This window comes from Agelaius phoeniceus, chromosome 21 (genome assembly GCF_051311805.1).
Source record: "Agelaius phoeniceus isolate bAgePho1 chromosome 21, bAgePho1.hap1, whole genome shotgun sequence".
Lineage (NCBI taxonomy): Eukaryota > Metazoa > Chordata > Aves > Passeriformes > Icteridae > Agelaius > Agelaius phoeniceus.
This window is the reverse complement of record NC_135285.1, coordinates 943,887-967,398: the sequence shown is the minus strand read 5'-3', so window position 1 is coordinate 967,398 and position 23,512 is coordinate 943,887. Positions and strand designations below refer to the sequence as shown.

At 56.6% G+C, this 23,512-nt stretch overlaps 1 protein-coding gene across 26 annotated transcripts in view; it reads left to right on the top strand.

Moving 5' to 3' along the window:
* The window catches only part of GRIN1 (glutamate ionotropic receptor NMDA type subunit 1), a 40,533-nt gene that overhangs the window by 13,901 nt on the left and 3,120 nt on the right, over nucleotides 1–23,512 (top strand). For 2 of the 26 annotated variants that reach the window (XR_013184924.1, XR_013184923.1), the window contains exons 4-22: nucleotides 3,639–3,701; nucleotides 4,466–4,566; nucleotides 5,041–5,162; nucleotides 5,977–6,151; nucleotides 7,521–7,665; nucleotides 7,758–7,841; nucleotides 9,008–9,143; nucleotides 9,981–10,108; nucleotides 10,290–10,454; nucleotides 10,676–10,794; nucleotides 11,364–11,476; nucleotides 11,965–12,113; nucleotides 12,879–13,036; nucleotides 13,410–13,571; nucleotides 15,174–15,283; nucleotides 16,285–16,430; nucleotides 18,033–18,284; nucleotides 19,024–19,134; nucleotides 21,954–22,532. Coding sequence is in view for 22 of the 26 variants with exons in the window: in XM_077189048.1 (XP_077045163.1) it covers nucleotides 3,639–3,701; nucleotides 4,466–4,566; nucleotides 5,041–5,162; nucleotides 5,977–6,151; nucleotides 7,521–7,665; nucleotides 7,758–7,841; nucleotides 9,008–9,143; nucleotides 9,981–10,108; nucleotides 10,290–10,454; nucleotides 10,676–10,794; nucleotides 11,364–11,476; nucleotides 11,965–12,113; nucleotides 12,879–13,036; nucleotides 13,410–13,571; nucleotides 15,174–15,283; nucleotides 16,285–16,430; nucleotides 18,033–18,284; nucleotides 19,024–19,134; nucleotides 21,954–22,157 (2,643 nt within the window). In the remaining 4 variants the exon portion in view is untranslated. The other 24 variants (XR_013184922.1, XR_013184921.1, XM_077189052.1 and 21 more) reach the window with 18 other exon arrangements.

Below are 23,512 nucleotides of genomic sequence, written 5' to 3'. Positions count from 1 at the left end.
CCCATGCATGGCAGGGCTGGCTGTGGGACCTCGTCCTGCTCTCAGGGCCAGGGGAGCAGGGAGGGAGGCAGGCAGGGGGACAGAGCACAGACCCATGGCCTGCAGGGGAAGGACTGACCAAGTGCCTGAGGCCAGCACAGAAGAAGAGCACAGGAAGCTGTACCTGCAATCTGGAAGGCAAGGAAACACCTCCTGTCCTACGGGGGGAGTCCCAGCACATCCTCTCTCCTGGATAGGGTGAGGTCCCCTTCGGATGGCCAGAGCCTGAGTTCATCCAGTCTCCAGCAGCATCAGGGCAGGCACCCATTTGGGGATGTTCCCTCCCAGGCAGGGACCCCAGTCTGCTCTTTGCAGCTCCACCTGCAGCTGCTAGACCTTTGGCAGTCTCTCAGCTGTTGAGATGTGGCCATGGATGCTTCTTGTGGTTGGAGTTGGTGGCTGAGCTGAGAGATGGGACCCTGAGACTGCTCTTCATCACCTCCCTGGAGGAACAACCGCTGCAAGGGTGCAGGCTGGCACAAGCCACACTGACCAACAGACTCCTGATTAAGGCAGTGATTTTCAAGAAGTTTCATCCTTGCTGCATCCCAGGCTGTCTCAAGGCACCGATGTTCCACCAGCCACAGAGGGATCCTCCTGCCTCCAAGGGCAGCTTCCCACTGGGTGACAGCAGGACAGTATTCTTCTCCAAAGCCTCTTCCCAGCACAAAGCCCTTCATGCAGGGAGAGCCATTGTCAGTCTCTCTCCCTCTTCTTGCATCTTTTGAATTCCACTCTCTGTTTTCCTGTAGTTCCTATGCATCCCATTCTGCTGTTCCCCCTCATGCCTCCACTCCCACCTGCCCCATGTGGTGCTCCAGGCACAGAGTGCATTTCTTCTTCAGCCTGCCCACCCTGCAGGAAAGCCTTTGAGAGCTTGAAAGATGGGGAGGGAGGGTCTGTCCTCAGACCTTCCCCATTTTGCACTGCAGCTACCACGTCTTGGTGTCCTCTGGCAGCCTGAGAGCCTCTCTCCAGCCTGGGGCACCTGCTCTGTCCCAACAGTGCACCTTGTCTTCTCTGGGGTGCGCCACTGCATCTTGTTTCTTTTTCCTTTGACAAAAGGTCAGGCAGACTGGTCTGACTGGTTGGGGCTTTCCTGTCTTCCTCCACCTCTTCTCTTCAGTCTCTCTTCTGATCACAGCTGTGCTGGCTCTTTCCATGCCATGAAGTTGTACCATGGGCCCCTCCCCAGCCTCTCCAAGGGCAACCTGGGCCCTGGGGAAGGAGCAAGCAGGAGACCTGATCTCGACCTCTTCAAGGCTTAGATCACAGCCCCTGAGGACATGGAGGACCTGCTCAGGGTCAGAGACTCACCTGCCCTCTGGGCTCTTGGTTTGGGGCATGGCTTTGCCTCCAGGGTCTGTGCCAGCCCCGTGTGCCATCCTCTGGCACCACTGTGTGGGTCTGCAGCTCCAGCAGCACCCTGAGCCCAGCACTCAGGCCGTGCTGGCCAGCCCACGGGCTGGCCTTGTTCTGGGGCTGTCTGCAGGAACCCTCAGCCTGGAGCTGCTCCACCCAGCACAGCTCTGCTCGTTCATGGGGCTCAGAAGGGAGTGCTGGACACTGGAACCAGAGCTTGGGGTCAGAGGTGGCAGCTCCCTGCTGTGCTGCCTGTCTTTCTCAGGGACAATGGCCTGCATGAAAGTGGCAAATTTTTGAGTGATTGCAGGAGCATATGGTGGAAAGCGAACTTCTGATTTGTCAGTCCCTGTGTGAAACATGAAGATCCGAGAAGGGCTGCAGGACCACATGGAAAAATGGGAAAAAGAGGATTACTAGTGTAGTTCTGGAAACAGGGCTAGTGACAGGGAGAGGTGACAAGGGGCCAGCCTTGTTGTACTGAAGACTCTGCTGACCAACCTGGGCCGAGGTGCCAGCACATCCCAGGAATTCCTGGTTGTTGGCTGCAGCATGGATGACCAAGTTTTTGGCTACATTGACAGTGCCTGGGGAGAAGTGACCAGCGTTGGAGAACATTGGAGAACATTCCTGCTGTCCTGCTGCATCTCTGGCCTCCTTGTAGCAGTCATTACTCCAGGGCTCACTGCAGGCCCAGCAGGAGCCACTGCAGAAATCCTCGCTGTGGGAGTCATCAGAAATGAAGGCAGACCTGGGCTCCAAGCAGATTTTGCCTCTTCACATACTTTTCCTTGCCAGGACCCGATTTTTTTAAGCAATGAAAAACCCATCAGGCTGTGTCCAAGGGAAGAAAGGAAAGGTCACACAGCTGCATGGACAGGAGACCTGGCAAGATGTCCTGCCAAAGACTGGCCTGAATGCTCAGGAAAAGGCAAGCTAATGAGTTTGGAAAGCAAGATGAAGAGCAATCTGTCTGTCTGAGGAGCAGCCTCTGAGCATGGACCCCCACTCCTGGCAGGGATCCATTCCCATCAGGCTCTGGAGAAATGGAGATGAGAGTAGATCTGTGTCCCACACCCCATGTACACAGATGAGGGATGCTCAGCTGGGGCGGGGTCAAAGAGAAGATGTCCCACTATGTCCCACCAAAAGCTGCCAAGCCCTCTCCTGAAGGCCCCATCAGGTTGCTGTGCCTGGCCTGGCCCCAGGGGCTGCTCCCAGGAGGTGCTGGGGCTCTGTGCAGGCTGCTGCAGGGTCAGGGCTCTGAGCAGAGGCTCTGGGACCTCAGCACAATGCCTGCCAAGAGGAAACCTCCATCAGTGGCTGCCCTGCCCTGGGCTGCTCTGGGGCCAGGCAGCACCAGCAGCTGAGGCACAGAGCAGGGGAGGAGCAGGATCTCTGCTCCAGCCCCATCTCTCCAGGGTCAGTGCAGACCCTGAGCCCCCCTGGCATGCTCCAGGCAGCAGCATGGAGACCACCAAGCATTGAGCCCCCCTAGCCACGCTTAGGGCCAGCCCTGGTCTCAGGTAGCTGCACCTCCCAGGGCCACCTGTGTGCTGCAGAGCCATGAGGTGCCCTGGGCCCTCCTCAGGGACCAGGTAAAAGCTGCAATGCCATCCCATGTTCACCATCACTTCATATCGCCACGCTTTGAGCCAACACGGCACATAGAGAACTTTATCTTTCTCTTTTGGATGTCAGGAGAGCTCAGGAAGCTGCTCCCTCCTTTCAGGGGGTGAGAGGTTCAGCTGACACCTCACTTTGTGTGAACTCTCTGAGGGTGGACAGGACTGTAATGCTGCTAGTGATGCTAGTAATGCTGATACTCTGAACTGTAACAGTTTGCCTTTATCCAGCACTTTCCGTACACAACATTTTGTCCTTTACTTCCACAGTAATTCCATGGAAACCCCACCACTTAGGCCCTTAGATTCTTTCTGAGCTTAAGATAAAACTTCCTTGCTGAAGAATCCCCCAGTCCCTCAAGGGAAAATGCAACTGCATCGCACCAGCTGTGCCACTCAGGCTCTGCTCTCAGATTGCTCCGTGACGCTCCCGTCAGAGCTGAGGCACAATCTCTCCTGATAGTGGTTTTTGCGAGCTCCAGCGTTATAGAGACCCTTTAGCAAACAGTGGAGGAGGAGGTGGATGTTGGATTGCTTTACTACACGTCATTTTCAACTGTTTATAATATTCTTCTGTGTCTACATATTTTCTCTGTGCACATTATTCATCAGAGTAAAAAAAGGAACTATGAAAACCTCGACCAACTTTCCTATGACAACAAGCGAGGACCCAAGGTATATATGCATGGAAATGCACGCCGCCCACCAACCTAACTAGCAAATGAAAAATAGCCACAGCCAACAGAAAAATTAAAAAAAAAAAAAAAAGAAAAAAAAAAGAGAGAAAGAGAAAAAAAGAAAAGAAAAGAAAGAAAAAAAATTCCATGACTATGTTTCTTGGTAGCACGTTTTTATGTTGAGATAGTTTGGTTTGGACTTGAGAATGGAAACTTAGCCAGCTGATCCTGGAAGGATTTCTTTTTGAAACATGCATGTGAACCAGTAATTAACTTGCAAGTTCTTTTTTTTTTTGAAAAGTTGAACCAACCCCCTTTCCTCCCCAAAGGAAACAGTTCCTTGGTGTAAGTTGCTCACTTTGATTCCCAAAGGTTAACCCTGTGCAATATGTTTTTTTTCATTTCCCATGTTTTTGAAAAACAACACTCGTTTGAGTTTTCAATTGCATTTCAAAGCCTTTTTCTCTTTCCTGTACAATGCACGCCTCTTTTTGGGTCTTGATTGACTTCAGTTTGCATGCACAGTGCAAAAAAAAAAAAAAAAAAAAACAACCAAAAAGCCAAAACCTTAAGAGAGAAAGGAAGGAAGGAAGGAAAGAAAGAAAAGAAAGAAAGGAAAGAAAAAAAATAACTATAACCAATCTTATTTAGCGGACTTTTGTGCAGTTTAATGAATTCTCTTGACCCTTTTCTAGATAGCATGGTTCTCACCACCAGTCTGGGGGCTCACTCACTAACCAGCTTTGCTCACACTCATCACAGGCTGAGAAAGTGCTTCAGTTTGACCCTGGGACCAAAAATGTGACAGCGCTGCTGCTGGAGGCGAAGGAGCTGGAGGCCAGGGTCATCATCCTCTCTGCCAGGTGAGGCCGTGCTGCCGCTTTCCCCCTGCTCTGATTTCCTCTCTCCCAGCGCTGCCCAGCGCTGGAGTCAGTGAATTTGGGGTCTGACCGCCTTCCGAGGAGCCTGAGAGAGCCCCCACAGGCAGCCCCTGTCCCGGGCAGTGCTGGGGGTGCTGCTGGCCGGGCAGGGACAGTCCCAGCGCGGCTGCCGAGCCTGGCTGTGCTGCAGGAGCAGCCCTGGGCACTGATGGTGCGTGTTGGTCCAGCTGAAAGGAGGGAAGGAGGGCAGCCCGACGGCCCCCGGCCTGCAGCACCATGGGCAGATGTGCAGGCGCTCAGCAGCGCCGGGAGCTGTGGGACCAGGCGAAGCTGAGAGCAAGGGTCCCACTGCATCGAGGATTTAACCATTGCCCAGCAGTCAGAGTCCCCCGGGGTGGCACCGCCGCAGCCCTGGCTCAGCTGGAGCCCCATGGCCGTTCCCTTGTGTCGTTGCAGCGAGGATGACGCGGCCACGGTGTACAGATCAGCAGCCATGCTCAACATGACGGGCTCGGGCTACGTGTGGCTGGTGGGGGAGCGGGAGATCTCGGGCAATGCCCTGCGCTACGCCCCGGACGGTAGGCACCTCCCGGGCCCCGAATATCACAGACCCACCGCGGGGCTGGGAGCCCGAGGCAGCGGCGATCAGCGGCGCTGCCCTCCCCGGCCCCCGCGGGCTGCGGGATCGCGGTGCCGGCTGGCCCCGCACGGAGGGTCCCGCACGGAGGGTCCCGCACGGAGGGCCCCGCACGGAGGGCCCCACACGGAGGGTCCCGCACGGAGGGTCCCGCACGGAGGGCCCCGCACGGAGGGCCCCGCACGGAGGGTCCCACACGGAGGGTCCCGCACGGAGGGCCCCGCACGGAGGGTCCCACACGGAGGGTCCCGCACGGAGGGTCCCGCACGGAGGATCCCACGCGGAGGGTCCCGCACGGAGGGTCCCGCACGGAGGGCCCCGCACGGAGGGTCCCACACGGAGGGCCCCGCACGGAGGGTCCCACACGGAGGGTCCCACACGGGGGGTCCCACACGGAGGGCCCCGCATGGAGGGCCCCGCACGGAGGGTCCCACACGGAGGGTCCCACACGGAGGGCCCCGCACGGAGGGTCCCGCACGGAGGGTCCCGCACTCTGCTCTCCGTCCCTCCGCCCGCCTGGGGACCCGGCCTTGGCCACCCTGGGGCTGCCGCGCCCCACATCCGTGTCACTGCGGCTTGGCAAGCTGCCTGTCACCCGGGAAGGCTTGGGCAGGGCCCTGGGGATGGAGCTGGGGGTGCCAGGTGCCAGCCCGTAGCCGTATGCTCGCTGTCCCAAGAGCTGGGCACGGCAGTGACGCTGGAGCAGCCGGTGCTCCCAGGAATGCTGACCTGACCGCCCCCCTCTGCCGCGGCAGGAGTGATCGGCTTGCAGCTCATCAACGGCAAGAACGAGTCAGCCCACATCAGTGACGCTGTCGCCGTGGTGGCCCAGGCCGTGCACGACTTGTTCGAGAAGGAGAATATCACAGACCCACCGCGGGGCTGCGTGGGCAACACCAACATCTGGAAGACAGGACCCCTTTTTAAGAGGTATGGGGGAAAGGGTCCTGCTGGAGGGAGCAGAGGACCTAGTGGGGGAGAGCTGGAAAAAGTGGGAGCGTGTGGAAAAGGTGCAGGAGGACACGGTGGCTTGTTCAGGGCCACTAAAGCTTTGGGACATGTGGCACAGGGCTGCCTGGACTGCCCTGCATGATTTGGATGTGAAGGCTACATCTCTCCTAGAAAACTCTCCCAAAACACAGGCACAGGCACAGGCCTCACCCAGTTTTTCCAGACTGTTTAGGCATCATCCTGGTGCCTGGCACCAATTCAGTCCATGTCAACCCATGCTACCCTGGGCCATGCCTAGACAGCTGGGATGTGTGGGCACGGAATGACTCCAGGAGGAGAAGACTGGGGACCATGGCCTCCTCCAGTCTGGAGCTTGATTCCATGGGTGGAAGTGGGAGAGAAGGGGGTTCTGCCCAGTCAAGGTAGGGGGATATTTCTGTCCCATTTTACCTCAGTGCTGCTGACACATTTCCTGCTGAGCATTCCAAGGGCTGTGGCATGGCTCCAGTGCTGCACACAGGGCTTGGTGGCAGGAGCTGCCCATGCATGGAACAGGCTGCCCTTGGCTGTAGCAAACCCTGGTGCTGTGGATGTGGAGGCTGGAGCGTCACAGATAGGAGCATGTGCCTGTGGGGTGCTGCTGCCAGGGCAGGGGGATCAGTAGGTCCTGCATGCCCTTCCAGACCCCAATCCCTGCATCACTGCAGCTGCTGGGGCCACAGGGGCTGGGCCTTGGTGCAGCAGCCACTCCCTGCAGACTGGGTTCTGTTGAGCATGAGACCTGCACGGCCTAGAGATGGTTTTAGAGACATTTCTGGCATCCCCTGCAGTGACAGTCTTTGGCATGAGTGACTCAAAGCTGTTCTTCACAAGTGGCTCAGGCAATCCTTGCATGTCTCTGCTATCACCTTCCCAAGGTTTGGGGGCTGGTTCTCTCCTTGGTGGTGTTTGTGTGTGCCTGGGCCACTGGCCAGGCTGGGATGGGCAGATGCCAGGCACAGCACCAAAGCTGTAGCAATGGGCACACCTCCCAAGGAACCCCAGAGGAAAGTGTCCTGGGGTGCCGTGGGATGGATCACTCCAAAGGGAAATGGGACTGATCTGGTGGAGAACAAGGGGCAATGGCAGTAGATATGGCAGAGAACATTTGGGAAACTGATTCCATCCACCAGGAGGGGATGACCACAGGTCTATGAACAAACCATAGGTGGCCTTGGCCAGACTTGTACAGGGCAGTGATCTTATGGCAGGGAACTGAGAGGAAGCATTTGTCTTTCTGATGCCTTGTGAGGCACCTCAGAAGCACGGCAGGTGTTCTAGGTTGTCCCAGCTGTGTTTCTCTCCCTAGGGTGTTGATGTCCTCCAAGTACTCAGAGGGTGTCACCGGCCGGGTGGAGTTCAATGAGGATGGGGACAGGAAATTTGCCAACTACAGCATCATGAACCTGCAGAACCGGAAGCTGGTCCAGGTTGGGATTTACAACGGCAGCAATGTACGTGCAGGCTGGCCTGGGTGGGGAGGGGCTGGCACTGGAGTGTCCTCCTTGGCCTCATGTCCGTCTGCTTCCTCTGGGATCCATCTCAGGTCCTGACCAACGACAGGAAGATCATCTGGCCAGGCGGGGAAACTGAGAAACCTCAAGGCTATCAAATGTCAACCAAGCTGAAGGTAAGAGCAAATGGCATTAGGGGCAGAGCTTCTCTGCTCTCTGTGTGCTGGGCAGTGACTTCATCTGCCTCCCACCTCCATGGCTGCTCTGCAGCTGGCAGCAGGATTTGCAAGGCCAGGAGAGGATATGGGAGAGAAATCTGGAGCATGTTCAAAGCACAACTTTCCACTGGAGTCAATCTAGATAGGGCAGCAGGCATCCTTGGGTTTGGAAAGAGACAAGTGGGAAGTAGATATGAGAGAAAACAGAATGGAAAGGTGAAGGAACCAGGTGCTCACCATTTTTAATGGGAGCCAGAGGACATCTGTCACAGGTTTGTGAGAAATACAAGGACGGGCTCCTTTGGCTCCTTTGGCCAAGGCATGGTTCAGCTCCATTAGACAGTGCAGAGGCCAGGTGGAAACAGATCCACAAGGAGATTAAACCCTCTTGTGAAGGGTGGGCAGATTGGTGGCTGCAAGGCTGATCTCAGGAAATCCCTGAGGAGCTGATGGCCAGAAGCTGGAGGTAACACTGGCAGAAGGTCCCACCAGTCTTGCTTTGCTTCTCATGCTCTTCCTCAAAGTGTCACTCAGCAGCCCCTTCAGTGACTGGATCCCACCTTAGTGACTGGACCCTGGTCAGGCTGATCTTCCCAGTTTGACCATTCATTTGTTGTACTGATCATTTGTCCAGCAAGGGAAATCCCATTCCCACTGGCAGTGTTGTCCCCGCAGAGGTGCTATGGGTACATTGTGATTGCTGCTTTTCTGAAAGGTCCAGGGCAGGACTAAAACACCTGCATTAACTTGGGGCAGTGTCTGGAGCCTCTTTCCAGGCACTAGTCCTGGTTGTGTCTCCCATCAGTCTCCTGTTAGGGAAAGAGATTTTGAGGCTCAGCTGAAAGGGTCACATGAAGGAGGACACTCCTCACCTTGGGTGCAGGGAAAGCAAATATTCTGGGTGTTCTTCTCAGCAGTGCTGTGTTAACAGTTGGATTTCATGATCTTAAAGGTCTTTTCCAGCCTAGAGGATTCTCTGATTCCACATGCCAAAGCTGCTGGGCTGAGATGGCAGCTGGGGAGGGCACCACAGCTCATGTGGGGAGGGCAGCCCAGCTCCCACCACGGGAATGTAGCTCTGGAGGGAAACACAGACCAGAGGGTGTTTGTGCTTCACCTCACAGATTGTGACCATCCACCAAGAGCCCTTTGTGTATGTGAAGCCCACTCAGGCAGATGGGACATGTAGGGAGGAATTCACCATCAATGGAGATCCTGTCAAAAAGGTTTTCTGCACTGGACCCAATGAGACCATCCCAGGTAACTCAGTCTGCTGGGGACTTCCATTCCAAGAAGGGGTCCCAGGGAAGGTGCTCAGTCACACAGGAGGCCCAGAGGATAAGGCACAGAGAGGTGACAGCACAGCTGGCCCCCAGACACGCCCTCCTTCCCATCAGCTCAGCCTCACAGCAGTTGGGCCCTGGATCCAGGGGTTTGAGCCCAACAGACTCTTTCCCACTGTCTCTCTTCTGGATGGGCTCCAGGGCAGCTTTGAGGGATTGTATCCCGAATTTCTGTCTCCTGACATGTTCCAATTCTCTCTGTCTTGATCTCCAGCAGCAGCAAGGACCCCAAGGCACCTTAGCATGTGCTGCACTGACACAGCGGCAGTTTCAAACTGTCACAGAAACTGTGTCAGGATCAGGAGTGAGCACCTGGTGTGGGGTGGGAGCTGCTCAGCAATGCCAGGCTTGCCCAAATCTACCTGAAGGGCATCCCCTTGGCTCATCACACCTTCCTGTGCACAACATCCCCCCAGACTTGTGTCCTGGGCTGCGTTCAGCCTTCTGGGCTCATGTCAGGACTCCTCCAGCACGTGCACTGAGCCCTCTCCTTGCCCTGCAGTGGGTGGGCAGCACCCCCTCTCAGCCCACCTCACTGGGACATGGCAAAGGAAAGGGACCCCTTTGTCCCCAGCCTGCCCACAGCCCCAGTGCTGGAGGCAGCGTGAGAGGCAGATGGCCCTGAAGGATAACGTGGTTCCATCCCACATGGAGCCAGAGCCGTGGGGTGGCTGCTCTCCCCGGGGACAGGGGGATGCTGTGGGGGTCCCTGGCTGGGGCTGTCCCCACTCATGGCCCCCCTGTCCCTCCCCAGGCCGTCCCACCGTGGCCCTGTGCTGCTACGGCTTCTGCATTGACCTGCTCATCCGCCTGGCAGGTGTGATGAACTTCACCTACGAGGTTCACCTGGTGGCTGATGGTAAATTTGGTACCCAAGAGAGGGTGAGTTTGGGCAGCCTGTGATCTTTCTTTGCCTGTGTCGTGTGTTGAAACACCCCCATGCCCTTCTCCTGAGCAGGGTGGGGTGGAAGGGCAATGCAGGATTCCTAAAAAGTGCAGGGTCCTGGCTGGTGGGGGATGTGTGTCAGGGCAGGGGTCTGACCCAGCCTTGGCTTCCTGGCAGGTGAACAACAGCAACAAGAAGGAGTGGAACGGGATGATGGGGGAGCTGCTGAGCGGCCAGGCTGACATGATTGTGGCTCCCCTCACCATCAACAACGAGCGGGCTCAGTACATTGAGTTCTCCAAGCCCTTCAAGTACCAGGGCCTCACCATCCTCGTGAAGAAGGTATGGGCTGGGTGGGAGCTTTTGTAGAACACAGGAGGAGCCCGTTCCCCAGACTGCAGTGCCCAGAGCAGCCCCTGCCATTCCAGGCTCCAGGCTGCTGGTTTTAATGCAGGCTCTTGTCTGCACCAACCTGACCCTTCCTGAGCAGCAGGAGCTTGGGGCAGGGCCCCTGTGGGTGCAGCTGGGGGGTGCCAGCGCTGTTCCCTCTCTCCTGTGTGCAGGAAATCCCCCGCAGCACCCTGGACTCGTTCATGCAGCCCTTCCAGAGCACGCTCTGGCTGCTGGTGGGGCTGTCTGTGCACGTGGTGGCAGTGATGTTGTACCTCTTAGACCGATTCAGGTGAGTGCACTTTGAGCCACTGGAGGGGATCTGGAGGGGACAGGGAGCTGTTCCTGGGAACTGTCCCCTGGGTCCCTTGTTTGGGCACGTCTTGCAGCCCTTGGGGGCCCTCACAGGGACTTAACCCACCTGCTGTGCCCCACCAGCCCTGGGCTGAGGCTCCTGGCCCCTCTGGCTGCCTAAGCTAAGGGATGTGGATATTGGCCCTTCCTTGGCCCTGTGGCAGCTCCTCTGAGGGCACCTGTCAGCCCTGTGCCCAGAGGCTTTGATGGCTGATCTGCAGGGAGCCCTCTGTGCTGCAGTGGGAGAGGCTGGAGCAGGCTAGGGCCAGATGATCTTTCTGGTCTGGAGAGAGTGGGATGGGACCAGCAGCAATGTGAGCCAGACAGGGTTGCAGGTCAGCACGGGGATGTGCCAGGCACTGGGACACAACAGGGAAGAGCTGCCTGGGAGAGGGCACAGTCTGTAGGAATGAGTGACAAAGGCTGCACCAGGACACATAGGGCACAGTGGGGAGCCCTGGGAATCAGGGTGAGGGGATGACAAGGGTTCTTCATCTTGTTTTCCAGCCCCTTTGGCCGGTTCAAAGTAAACAGTGAGGAGGAGGAGGAAGATGCCCTGACTCTCTCCTCAGCCATGTGGTTCTCCTGGGGAGTCCTGCTGAACTCTGGCATTGGAGAAGGTGAGTCAGAGCTCACAGCAGGACTGCTCTGCCCTGCAGCCCAGGCTCTGAGCTGGGCAGGCTGGGGGGCAGCCCCTGCCCTCTTCCACAGCCTCCCCCTCTCACATGGTCCCTGTGGAACCTCATTCCCTGGGCCCTCCCTGGAGCAGGCTGGCAGGAGATTTGGTGGTGCTGAGTGTTGCACATTTGTGGCAGTTGTCAGGGCTTCCTGACAGCCCCAGCCCCGGATGGGAAACAGGGCAGGGAAACTTGGGCTGGATGCCCTGCCCAGGGTTACCCACCCTCTCAGGGTGGCACACAGCGTGCCCTGGAAGGAGCTGGAGGCTTTTTTTGGTTCAGGCAATGCAGAGGCTCCTTGCACAGCTGCTGGCAGAGCAGATAGATGGTGCACATCTGCAGCTGCCATTGGGCTCATGTGGATTGACACAGCTTTGGCAACCAAGCCAAGCCCTCGTGGTGCTGCTCTGATCTCTCCTCTCTCCCTGCAGGTGCTCCCCGGAGTTTCTCTGCCCGTATCCTTGGCATGGTGTGGGCTGGCTTTGCTATGATCATTGTGGCTTCATACACTGCCAACCTGGCAGCCTTCCTGGTGTTGGACCGACCTGAGGAGAGGATCACAGGCATTAACGACCCCCGGGTAATGACCCCTCGCTTGCTTTCCCTTCCCTGGGGCACATAATATGGCTTGTGGCTCCCAGAGCCCTGATTCACCATGGCTGTGATCTGTGCTGGGGGGCCAGACCCAGGGAGCTCTGCCTGGGCTGGTCCTGATGAGTCTGAGCCCTTGCCCTGGGTGGGAATGGACAGACATGGGCAGGGATCAGCAGGAAAACAACCTGCCCAGAAATAGCCTGTCTGCAGTCAAACTGCCTGCCAGTTCCTGGAGAGCCTCCTGTGCCCAACGAGGAAACAATTCATTATGGATGAGTTATAACTAATGAAATTGTCCCTGCGGTGCAGTCAATACTCTCCACATGCCTCAAATCCATTTCCTGCTCTGGCAAGGACACAGCCACAGCTCATCAGCCCAGGCACGCAGGAATGTGCCCTGCAGCAGCACGGACCCACAGCATCCCACACCCTGCAGTGTGCCCTGCCCACGGCACTGCCGGACCCACGGCATCCACGGGGCTCCTGCACCCTCAGTGCCACCATGTCCCTGTCCCAGAGCATCCCCTGCCCCAGCACCATGATCCCAGAGCATCCCCTGCTCCCAGAGCATCCCCTGCCCCAGCATCATGCTCCCAGAGCATTCAATGCCTGTGGCATCCTCTGAGGAAATCAAGGTCTTCTCTAGAAAACAGGTCCCTGAAGGAGATGGGAGATTAGGAAACAGCTTTGGGGTGAGAAAGTTTTGCTGGTGAAGGACAGGAAACATTGGAGCTCCGTCGTGTCCTTTCAGCTGCGCAACCCCTCGGATAAGTTCATCTACGCCACGGTGAAGCAGAGCTCTGTGGACATCTACTTCCGACGGCAGGTGGAGCTGAGCACCATGTACCGGCACATGGAGAAGCACAACTACGAGAGCGCTGCCGAGGCCATCCAGGCAGTGAGGGACAAGTGAGTGGGGCCAGACCCTGCCTGGCCACGCTGGAAGGGCCTCCGGGAGCTCAGCTGGGTGGAGCAAGCAGGGCAAAGGTGGAGGGAGCTGAGGCCAAAGCGTGGCTTGATGGGACCTCCCAGCTGGGGCTGGGTGGGATCTGCCCAGTCCTGGTGCGTCCCAGGACTTGGTGGGGAGCACAAGCTCTGCGTGGGGGTGGCACAGTGGGAGCCCTGGCCATGGCCTCCCTTTCTGGCCTCTTTTCTTCCTTCAGTGCAAGGCTGGGTGGCTTCAGTGTTTAAGTTCGGGCTGGGAGCACCCAGGCTGCTCCCACAGAGGCTGCAGACCAGCTGGGCTGCCCAGCCTGACCCATCCATCCTCCTGTGTGTCCAGCAAGCTCCACGCCTTCATCTGGGACTCGGCAGTGCTGGAGTTCGAGGCCTCCCAGAAGTGTGACCTGGTGACCACGGGGGAGCTCTTCTTCCGCTCCGGCTTCGGGATCGGCATGCGCAAGGACAGCCCCTGGAAGCAGAACGTCTCCCTGGCCATCCTCAAGTCTGTACACAGCTCTTGCCTCCAATGCTGCTCGTGCCAGGCACTGCCAGCCTCCCTCCAGACCTCTGCAGGGACAGGGCCGCTGGGGGCTGCCCTTCCATCCTGGCAGAGGACACTGAGTGGCTGGGCTGGGCACCCACAGCCCCAGCTCTGGCTCGCAGGGCTGGGGAACAGCAGGGAGCTGGAGGGAGGCAGAGCAGGGCAGGGAGCAGAGTCAGGGCCAGCCAGGGCTGTAGGCAATGTGGGCAGAGAGCAGCAGGGCTGTGTGAGCAGCCTGTCCAGCACAGGTCTGTGTGAGCAGGGTGTGGGAGCTGCCTGCTCCTCCCTCAGGGCTCAGCCTGTCCCACAGCACTGCACTGCCCTGGCCTGGTCATGCAGGGCTCTTTTCTTTCAACTCTGGCTACTCCTGTTACACAGGGATATGTCTGAGTCCAAGGCTTTTACAGCAGCACCAACCTGCAGTGTGGGGTGTCACAGTCAGCCTAATATTATGGGTGAAAAGGGATTTCCTTGTATGGCTTTGGCAATGCCACACTCATTGCAGACAGAGAAATGTCACGGTGGAGAAACAGGCAGCAGGGAAAGAGCAAGTGAAGGGAGGGGAGTCCTGGGAGATTCATTTTAGGAGAGACAGGGTCAGGAGCCATGAGGGTCCTGCCCAAGATGCAGAGCTGAAAGGTGTGAAGGAGAATGGTCAGGATGTGGAAGATGGACAAGACCCAGGGAGCCATGGTCCCTATCTGTGGGATGATCTTAACATGGTGAGGGTGGCAGCAGGACAGATGGGACTTGAGACCAGCACGTGAGAAGCCTGAAGAGGCCACAGGAGTCCTCAGTATCCTCCTGGGAGAGGGTGGGGAAGCCCAGGGCTACAGATGGCCCAGGAAGGTGGTGGGGGTGTACCAGGAACAAGAGGGATGAAAGTGCAGGGAGCCTGTGGTGGGATCTGTGCTCTGTGCCCACTCCATCCCCACGAGCTGTTCAGGCAGGTACTGCAAGGACATGGCTTGTGTCCTCCCAGGCTGTGACACTGAGCTGTGTCACCAAGCTGCTGGGGTGTCCCAGCCCTCACTGTGCACTGCAGGCAGCAGTGCTCTAGCCTAGAGGGTGCTGGGGGTCACCAGAAAGGACTGGGGTCCATCATTGCCTGGGCTCCAAGTGTCCCTGGCAGGCAGAGGAACCATGCAGGAGGGAAATGGTAGATGTGGTTCATGTCCACTCCCTGCAGCCTTCTCCAAGAGCTCTTGGAGCACTGACAGCTCCATCTTTGCTTGGGAGCACACCTTCCCCATGGCTTACACGTGGCTCTTTTGGCAGCAGGCACTGGCCCAGAGCTGCTGCAGGGGCAGTGGGGAGCTGGGGGTGCCTGCTCACAGCACTCTGATGTGTGTGCCCACGCAGTGCTGGCAGCCCCTGCACACAGCCCACACACACCTGTGCAAAGGTGCACACACACAGCCAGCACATCCCTGCTTCCTGTGCTAGGAGATGCAGGCAAGCCCAGAGCCCTAGGATGGAGGGCACGAAGGCACAGAGTGTGTGCCCCAGCTGCCTGTGGCTGGTCCCCAGTGACTGCCCTGTCCTGTCTCCTTGTGCTTGCAGGTCTCACGAGAACGGCTTCATGGAGGATTTGGACAAGACTTGGGTGAGGTATCAAGAGTGTGATTCCCGTAGCAATGCCCCAGCAACACTCACCTTTGAAAATATGGCAGGTTTGTTCTGCAAACCTCTTTTTCCCCTTTCACTGGGTAGCCTGCTTTTGCTCAAGACATCCTCCCAGGGGCTCTCCTCTCAGGCCAAATCTCTGCTTCTTCTGGATTTGTGCTTTCCTAGTGCTGGGAGGCTGCTGAGGTGGGCTCCATTCCCACCCTGCTCAGAGCAGTTCCACAAAGCTTCCCCCACCTTCCCTGGGTGTCCTTCTTGCCAGTGGGGCTGTGGTGTGAGCATGGCTCCCCCACTTGCCTTGGCCAAACTGTGGCTGTCACAGTGCCACTAGAGCTGGCACCACTGCAGAGAGGAGAACAGAACCTCAGGGGAGGCAAGTGAGAGCCCTGCTGCAGGAGGGGGCTGGAGGCCAAGGGCAGACCCCAGTCCTGAGGAGCCCTGGGCAGGGCCAGAGCAAGGATAATTGATAGAGAGGGGTTTTCATCTTGCAAAGACTGTGAGAACCCTGAGACAGGCTCTCCCTTTGCACTGAGGTGGTGCTGCTGGTCCTACAGCCAGACAATGCAGTGATGAGGGATGAGGGGTGTGGGATGGGACCCCATCTGCACCAGCAGTGCTGGCCAGTTACAGGCAATGGAGAAAAGGGGTATTTTGCTCCATCTCCTCAGACACCACTCCAGAAATGTCAGCCCCAAGGGTTGCAGGCATCCAAGGACAGCACAGAGCTCTGTGCATGGCTGTGCTTCCTGATGAGCACCAGGGCTGGGTTCTGGTGCAAATGGCCCCACGGTTCTGGGGTTGGGGAGTGCCCTGGGGCTTGCTGTGCCTGTCCCCAGCAGTGCTGCTGCTCAGTGCCCTGTGCCCCCCCAGAGCTGGCACTGACACCCCTCAGTGCCCAGGCTGTGTTCCCCTCCCCACCCTCCAGGACTGGGGGGATGGCGGGGGGACCCCGGGGTGGCAGATGCTCCCATTGCTGAGCGCAATGCAGAAGAAATGAGGGGTGGTGTTGCAATTCCACTGCCCCCTGTAACTTTCCTGCTTATTTCAGGTGTGTTTATGCTGGTGGCTGGAGGTATTGTTGCCGGGATATTTTTAATATTCATAGAGATAGCTTACAAAAGGCATAAGGACGCGCGGAGGAAGCAGATGCAGCTGGCGTTTGCGGCCGTTAATGTGTGGAGGAAAAACCTGCAGGTAGGACAAACCGTTTTTAGAGCAAATCTCCACCAGGTGCGTTTTCCATTCCTTCACCAAATCAGTGAATGCAGAGCTGTGGATTAGCATGGGGCCCTCTGTCCCCCACCCCACCCCCGTAGCTCCAGCTGGGTTAATCGGTGCCTGTTAAGCTGTAGGGTAGTGTCCCTGCCTTTTCCCCGGGAGCTGCCCCTGCCCGATGCCGTCTCTCCCAGCAAAGCTCCAACAGGGCAGAGGCCTGGCCCAAACACCCCCAGTGGAGCTCGGGATGGGGACTTTGCTCTGCTGGGGGCCACGTGCCAGAGGCACACCTTGCCCTGGCTGAGCAGGCAGTGCCAGCACGGCTCCTTGCAGGTTCTGCCCTGCAGCCCGGCTCCAGCCGCGCTCAGCAGCAGATCGGAAGGTCAGCCTGCTGCCACTGACCATCCCTGCCCGGTGCTCAGGTGGAGGAATGCTCCAGGGATAGTTTCCATCACCTCCCCTTCCCTGCCTGCTCTGCAGCAGCGTGGTAGCCCTTGCCATATCCAGGACCAACTCCAAAAAGAGGTGGTGCGTGCTCTTGTCCTTTGGAGACAAGGACATCTCCCCACACAGGAGCCAGCAGTGCCGGTCCCTGTCAGTGCCGAGCCTCCCTTGGTCTCCTTTAATGGGCCTGTTGCTCTCCCAGGCTTCTCCTGCTGCTGGAACATCTCTGTGCCACTCAGGCAGGGAAGCCCAGGAGGGTCAGAGGTGCCTGGCAGTGACACTGAGCCGTGGGCACATCTGTGGGCCACCAGCCTCACAATTCCCTTCCCCTGCTGCTTTTGGGGCTGAGCCCCACAGTGTCCCTGACCCCAGTGTAGGGCAGCTGGAGGCTCTGTCTGAGTTGCCCGGGCTGTTTTTTCCCTTGGGGAAGCGCAGCGGCGTTCACTGAGCGAGAGCTCCTTTAGGTGGCCAAAGGACACTGCTGCTCACAGCAGAGCCAGCCAGGCAAAGAGAGAGGAGGAGGCTCGGGGAGCCCCGAGGAGCCCGGCGGGGCCCCGGGGAGCAGCGCTGGCTGGGGCTGCGGGGGGGCTGCCCGAGAGCAGCGAGGGGAGCACGAGGCCGGGCTGCTGCATCCTGAGAGCTCGCTGGGTTCAGTTCACCGGAAAGAGTCTCGGAAAAGCCATTTCTCAATTTTTTTTCTCCTTTTTTTCCTTTTTTTTCCTTTGCTTCCAAAAAGCAGCAGCACCGAGGGGGTTAAGGCTGCTGGGACAGAGCACACTAGTCGCACTGCCATTTTTCACTTGCCAACCTTCTAGAAAATACTGCACTGGGTCCTTGGGCAGAGTCTGTGGGACTGTGAGCAAAGCATGCTGCCCTGTGGGGGTAAACAGCCTCATGGTAAAGAGCCGTTTGACATTGTAAGACTTTTCCACAGGAGGAAACGTCAGAGCACTAGTATCTGGTACATTGCTAGAAGGTAGGCAAGTGGAAAGATTTATTTGTTAAAACAAACAAACAAAAATAATGGTTTTTGGGATCACAGTTTTGCCATGGCTATTTCCTGAGATGCCATGGAAGAAAAAGACATTTCATTCCATTCATCTTGCTTTCCTTTCCGTTTGTGCATGTCCGCAAAAGAGAGAACTGAGAAGGAGGAGCAAATGTATCCCCGAGCATGCTCTACGCACCAGCGGGATACATTTTGGTTACCCCCGTGCGGTAGCAGAGCCAGACCTGGTCACTCCGTCCCCCGTCGGCAAGGTCACACTCATTGGCACCAAAGCAATTGGGGAGGACTCGTTGCCAGCGCCCGGCGCCGAGCGCGGCCGGGCCCCCCGGCCCGCGGCCCCCGCACCATGGCGGCTGGTGCTCCCAGCCTGCGCCAACCAGGTCCGACTCGCTAACTCCAACGCCTACATTTTTCAGTTCTGTTTCTCTTTGAGTTCATCCCGACCCGACGACATCATGGCACTAACGCTTTGCTTCCTCCCTTTCTTTTCCTTTGTAATTTTTTTTTTTTTGCTTTTCTTTTTCTTCCAGTTTCCTTTTTGGTTTTTAGCCTGTTTTACTTTGGAAAACAAACCAAACCACCACCAACAACCACGTTCGGCTTTGCACAACTGCATCATTTGAATTTTTGAACACATTTTTTTTACAGAATATTCATACAATGACTTCTCTTTCAATGCAGTCCTCTCTCTCTCTTGTGGCACTAGGATTCAGCCTCAGAAAAGGCCCTGAGCACTTTTTTTTTTAGTGGTAGGTGCAGCATCTCACGTCTCGGTCCAGCCAGGCTAGCGGTGGAAGCGAGGGGCAGGGCGCCAGGCAGAGCATCCCCAGGAAGCGAGGTCAGCTGTGCCGGCCTGGCTGCAGACACCAGGAGAGCAGGGCTGCCTCCCAGAGGGGTTCCCAGCGCTCCAGATGCGAGGCCAGCCCCCCGTAGCTGTAGCAGTGTGGTGGCTGTGCCGTAGCCCTGGCTCACGGAGGCCCTTGGAGGACTGGGAGTGGCAGAACACCTCCAGTAGCTTTCTCACCTAAATGAAGGCCATGACACGGGGCAGTATTCAAATAGATTTAGAGTTTCCAACAACACACTAGAGATCTAATTACTTATACATATTCATTTTAGGATAGAAAAAGTGGTAGAGCAGAACCTGACCCTAAAAAGAAAGCCACTTTTAGGTCCATCACCTCCACCCTGGCCTCCAGCTTCAAGAGACGTAGGTCCTCCAAGGATACGGTAAGAGGAAGAAGAACAATTCTGCCCTCTCTCTTTCTCTCTCTTTCTCTCTTCTGCCATCCCATCGACTGCCACACACCCATCCCGAAGCTGCCAGTGTACATGCATAGCTCATGTTCGTCACCAGTCAGTCAGTCAGTCAGTGAGTCAGTCATCCCGTGTACCTGAAAGGATGCTGGGATCCTGGAGGGCAGGCAGGAGGTGGCTTGGAGTCCTGTGATGAGTTGGGAGATGCAACCGAGTTTTTGTTTTGTTTTTTTGTTTTCTTTTTGCCTGGATGATTTCTGATGTTCCTCTCTGTGCTTCGCTCACCTTACCGGTGCTGACCTCTTGAAACTGATGACATTTTTTCTTTTTTTTTTTTTTTTTTCTGTTCCTAAGTGTTCCTGTACCTGTTTGTCATTGTATGCCTAAAAACAATCACCCCGATTTAATTTGGGCACCGTGTCACCTCACCAAGAGCCATGCGTGTCACACTCTCTACATGTGATTTTTGTTTGTGACAATTAGCATTCGGAATAGTCCTCGCACAGGAGTGACAGCTGTCTCTGGTTATCATCAGCAGTAATGCAGCTCTAGAAAAGAGACAAAAAGGCTCCAAAGAGGAGGTTGTTAAAGACCCAGCCTTGGTTCAAACTTGTGTTTTCCGCTGCTCTCACATAACCAGAGAAAATTTCCAAATTGCTGCCTCTAAAGCCAGCTGTTTCCAAATGTGCAAATGTGTCTGCTCGTGCTGGAGCTTCAGACACTTCAGCGTCAGGTTGGGCTGTTGGTCTGTCGGACTGAGCTGTGTCCCTCTGCATGTCGCCGTCTGTTGTATGACACTCTGCACTGTGGCTACTCTGTTGTCTCGTGTGGCAGCGCCCGCTGCGTTTTGCTGCCCGACCTCCTGGCGCGCCGGGCTTGCCAAGATCCCCTCCCCGGGGCGACCGGCGGCTTTGTGCCGGGTTTGCCCAGGGCAGGTCCCCGCCAGGCTGCCCGAGGCGCAGCGGGGACGGGGGGACGGTGGCAGCGCGGGGAGATGTGGCCCCCGTGGCGGGGTGCCCGTCCCCAGCCGCAGGCTTGGGCGCCTCGGGGACAGCATGTGGTATCGCAGGGGGTCTCGGGGCCACGGCTGTGTATGAGAAATGGAGGAGGCTGCCCTTGACACCAGCGCAGGCTCCATACCAAGAAGCTCCTGGAGCACCCCTGGAATGCGGCCCTGGGGACAGCTGAGCCCTCGGCTGGGCTCGACTGCCACCATCTCACACAAAGTGCTCCTCTCGCTGTCACCTCGAAGCCTGGAAGTCATGGGGGAACCACCCACACTCTTCCCACTCATCATCTGTACCCCCAGGGAAGATGGGTATCCCTGTCATCTCCTGTGCTGCTTCTGTGCTCCCTGGGTGGCACCTTGTCCCAGTAATGCCCCCATGTCTGGGGTCCCCTCTCCCCACTGCTGCACCCCCGAGCAGCTCTCCAGGGAGGTCACAGGGTGTGTCTTTGTGGCCTGAGCCATGACCGGGGCAGAGGAGACAGAAATGGGTGGGTGGTGCAGGGGGTGGTGCAAGAGTGAGGAGGAGGAGGAGGAGGGACAAGTAGAATGCAGAGAAAATAGAGAGGAGAAAAATTGGCAGAAAGATCTGCATGTGCTGAGTAGACCCCCATGTTCTGTTGTGTTTGAACTACTCCACATGTAGGAAACCAAGGAGTCCTGCCCTGGGAGAGCAGCAACATGATGGTGCCCTGGGCACCCGGGGGAACCAGTGCCACCGGTGAGCAAAGGAGAGGGGAGAACCCAGGAAAAATGGGGCAGCTGGTGTGTGGCACCCCTGGTAACCCCCACATTGCTCCTTCTTCAGGGAATCATCCTGGTCCTGGTCCTGGTCCTGGTCCTGGTCCTGGTCCTGGTCCTGGTCCTGGTCCTGATCCTGCTCCATAGTGTGGCATCCATCCTACACCAACCAGCCCACAGCCCTCTCTGCCCCCAATGCCCTGAGCTGAGCAGGCCCAGTGCCCACCTGCACCACAGGTCCCATGGATGGGCAATGGAGCTCTTCTCTCCCCTTCCTTGGGGTCCAGCACAACACAGGGCTCCCCATGTTTGGGTCCCAGTCATGCTCTTCTTGGTACATTGTTCATTGCAAGTAGTGGAGGGATATGACCCCACCCATCCCAGAAGATGGTCCCCACTTTGGGGGCAGCTGCACAGTCAATTATTCCCCACTGCTCTGAAGCCTGTCACAATGTTCTGCCTGCCACGGGGTGCCATGGCCAGGCTCCCAGGACACATTCCCCAGAGAACTGGGCTAGCTGGGTCAAGAACAGGCCAATGGGGTGAACATCCAAGCCAACATGGCCAACTTGGAGGCTAGCAGCTATGGCAGGAGGTCCGTGGTGGAGCGAGCTTTGTGGTGATGTTGGGCAGACCTGCTGGTTGCTCTGCAGGGTGAGCAGCTAGTGGGAATGGGGTGCTGCCACCAGCTCATGTCACAGCCTGTGCTCGGTGACCTCCACTTCCATGCAGCAGCCCTGGCTCAGAGACCCCAATGCCCTCCTGCTGGAAGGCCCCATGAGTCCGTAGCATGCTGGGGCACGTTGCCTGGGGTCCTTGTAAAGACGAGAAAGCAGCGAGGTGCTCTCTTTCATGATGCTCAGCAGAGCTGCGGGCCCACACCAGGTCTTAGATGGGCAAGGCTGGAGAGCCCTTGGGGCTGGAAGGCCAGGCTGACCCCAGCCCCACGGGCTCTCCTGGCTAGCGAGCGAAAGACGCAGACCTGGCGGCCTTGCTTCTTTCCTTTCCGTTGTCGGGAGTTTTAAAAATGGATTCTGCTCTGCAGCCCTGCAGAATGGTCCCTCAGGAGTGCCAGAGAGACAGGCTGGCACCATGGAGCCAAGACAGCCCTGGGAAGCTTCCACCCCACTCTGAACGTCCTAGCGCCCACCATCACCCGAGCTGCACAGCCTCTCCGCGGCACATCATCCCCACCGCCCCAGGAGGAGATGCATGTGTTCCCCATAGGCAGCTCCTGCAACTCGAGTAGCACTGGCAGAGCTGACGTGTCCATCCATCGCAGCCACCCACGATACTGCAACCCCACAGACGCCATGTGAGACGCATAAACCACACAGACACCTCCGAGCCGGCACATTGCGTACAGACACGATCGAGGTGCACAGGTCCCTTAGCCCCCCGCATCGCCAGCCCCCGCAGAGCCACACTGCCAGCCCCAGCCCCCGAGACACAGCAGTGACACACGGCCCGCGGCACCGCCCCGCCGTGGGCATGGTGCCGGGGCTGGGCGACAACCGAGGGGCTTCCTGGAAAAGGTCACCTTTTCAGTGAAGGATCAGCTGTCCCAAAGCCAAATGCTTCTTGGCTGAGAAAGAGCCTAGTTTTTGGCCCAAAAGAACCAAAAGTAGGTCAAAGACAACTAAGACAACTTTTTTTTTTTTTTTTTCCTAAAGGGAAGTTGATATTTTCTACAGCAAGATCGCATTTAGCTGGAATCCTAATTTTTAATGGAAAAAAACCACAACAACAAACTAAAATTCTTCCAGAAAATCTTCCACCAGCCAGGGACTACCATATGAGCCCAGTTAGGTTGAAGTCATTTTTAAAGACATTAAGTTCTTGTCTATATTTTCTTCCTGGTTGTCATTTAAAGTTTTTGGTGCCTTCACTTCACTTCCATACCTTAACATGTTTGAGTCTCTTCTACGGTTAATATTGATTAATTTCTTGGCTTTATAATGTTTGGTTTGGGGATTATTGCACCATCCCTGTAACATAATTTACCTTAAATTACTGATATGTGCTTCTAGCATTAGTCCTACTTTAACATAGTTTTGATATGACCGTTTTCTTGGTTTTTTTTCTTTTCCTTTTTTATTTTCATTTTAATTTTTATTATTAAAAATTGCATGCATGAACTTTACACACAAAAAAAAAGTAAATGAGAATGTTACCCTGTGATAACTCTGTGATTGGAGGAGATATGCTTTCAAATCAAAAGCCATGCTCTTGTATTTTAATTTTTCTGGCCAGATTGCCCATTTCGCTTGGTTGTTTTAGGGTTTCCCACCCCCAGAGCTGTGCAGAGAGGCCAGAAGGCCCCAGCCTGCCCTGCTACACCACCACAGCAGCCACATGCACACGTGCACCGAGGCACACGCACTCACACAGGCACACTCCGCTTCTTCCACCCCCCCTTACATCAGGATGTTTAACAAAGGACCTTTCTTCTACCCATTCATTTTTGTATCTCCAGTTCCTCCTTCTCCTCCACCAGTGAGTCACAGCCTCTCCCCTTTCCCAGTCACCTCTCCTCCCTGCCGGAGTCAAGCCCCATCCCACAAAGCACACACCTCCCGGCAGCTCTGCCATGGAAACACTGCA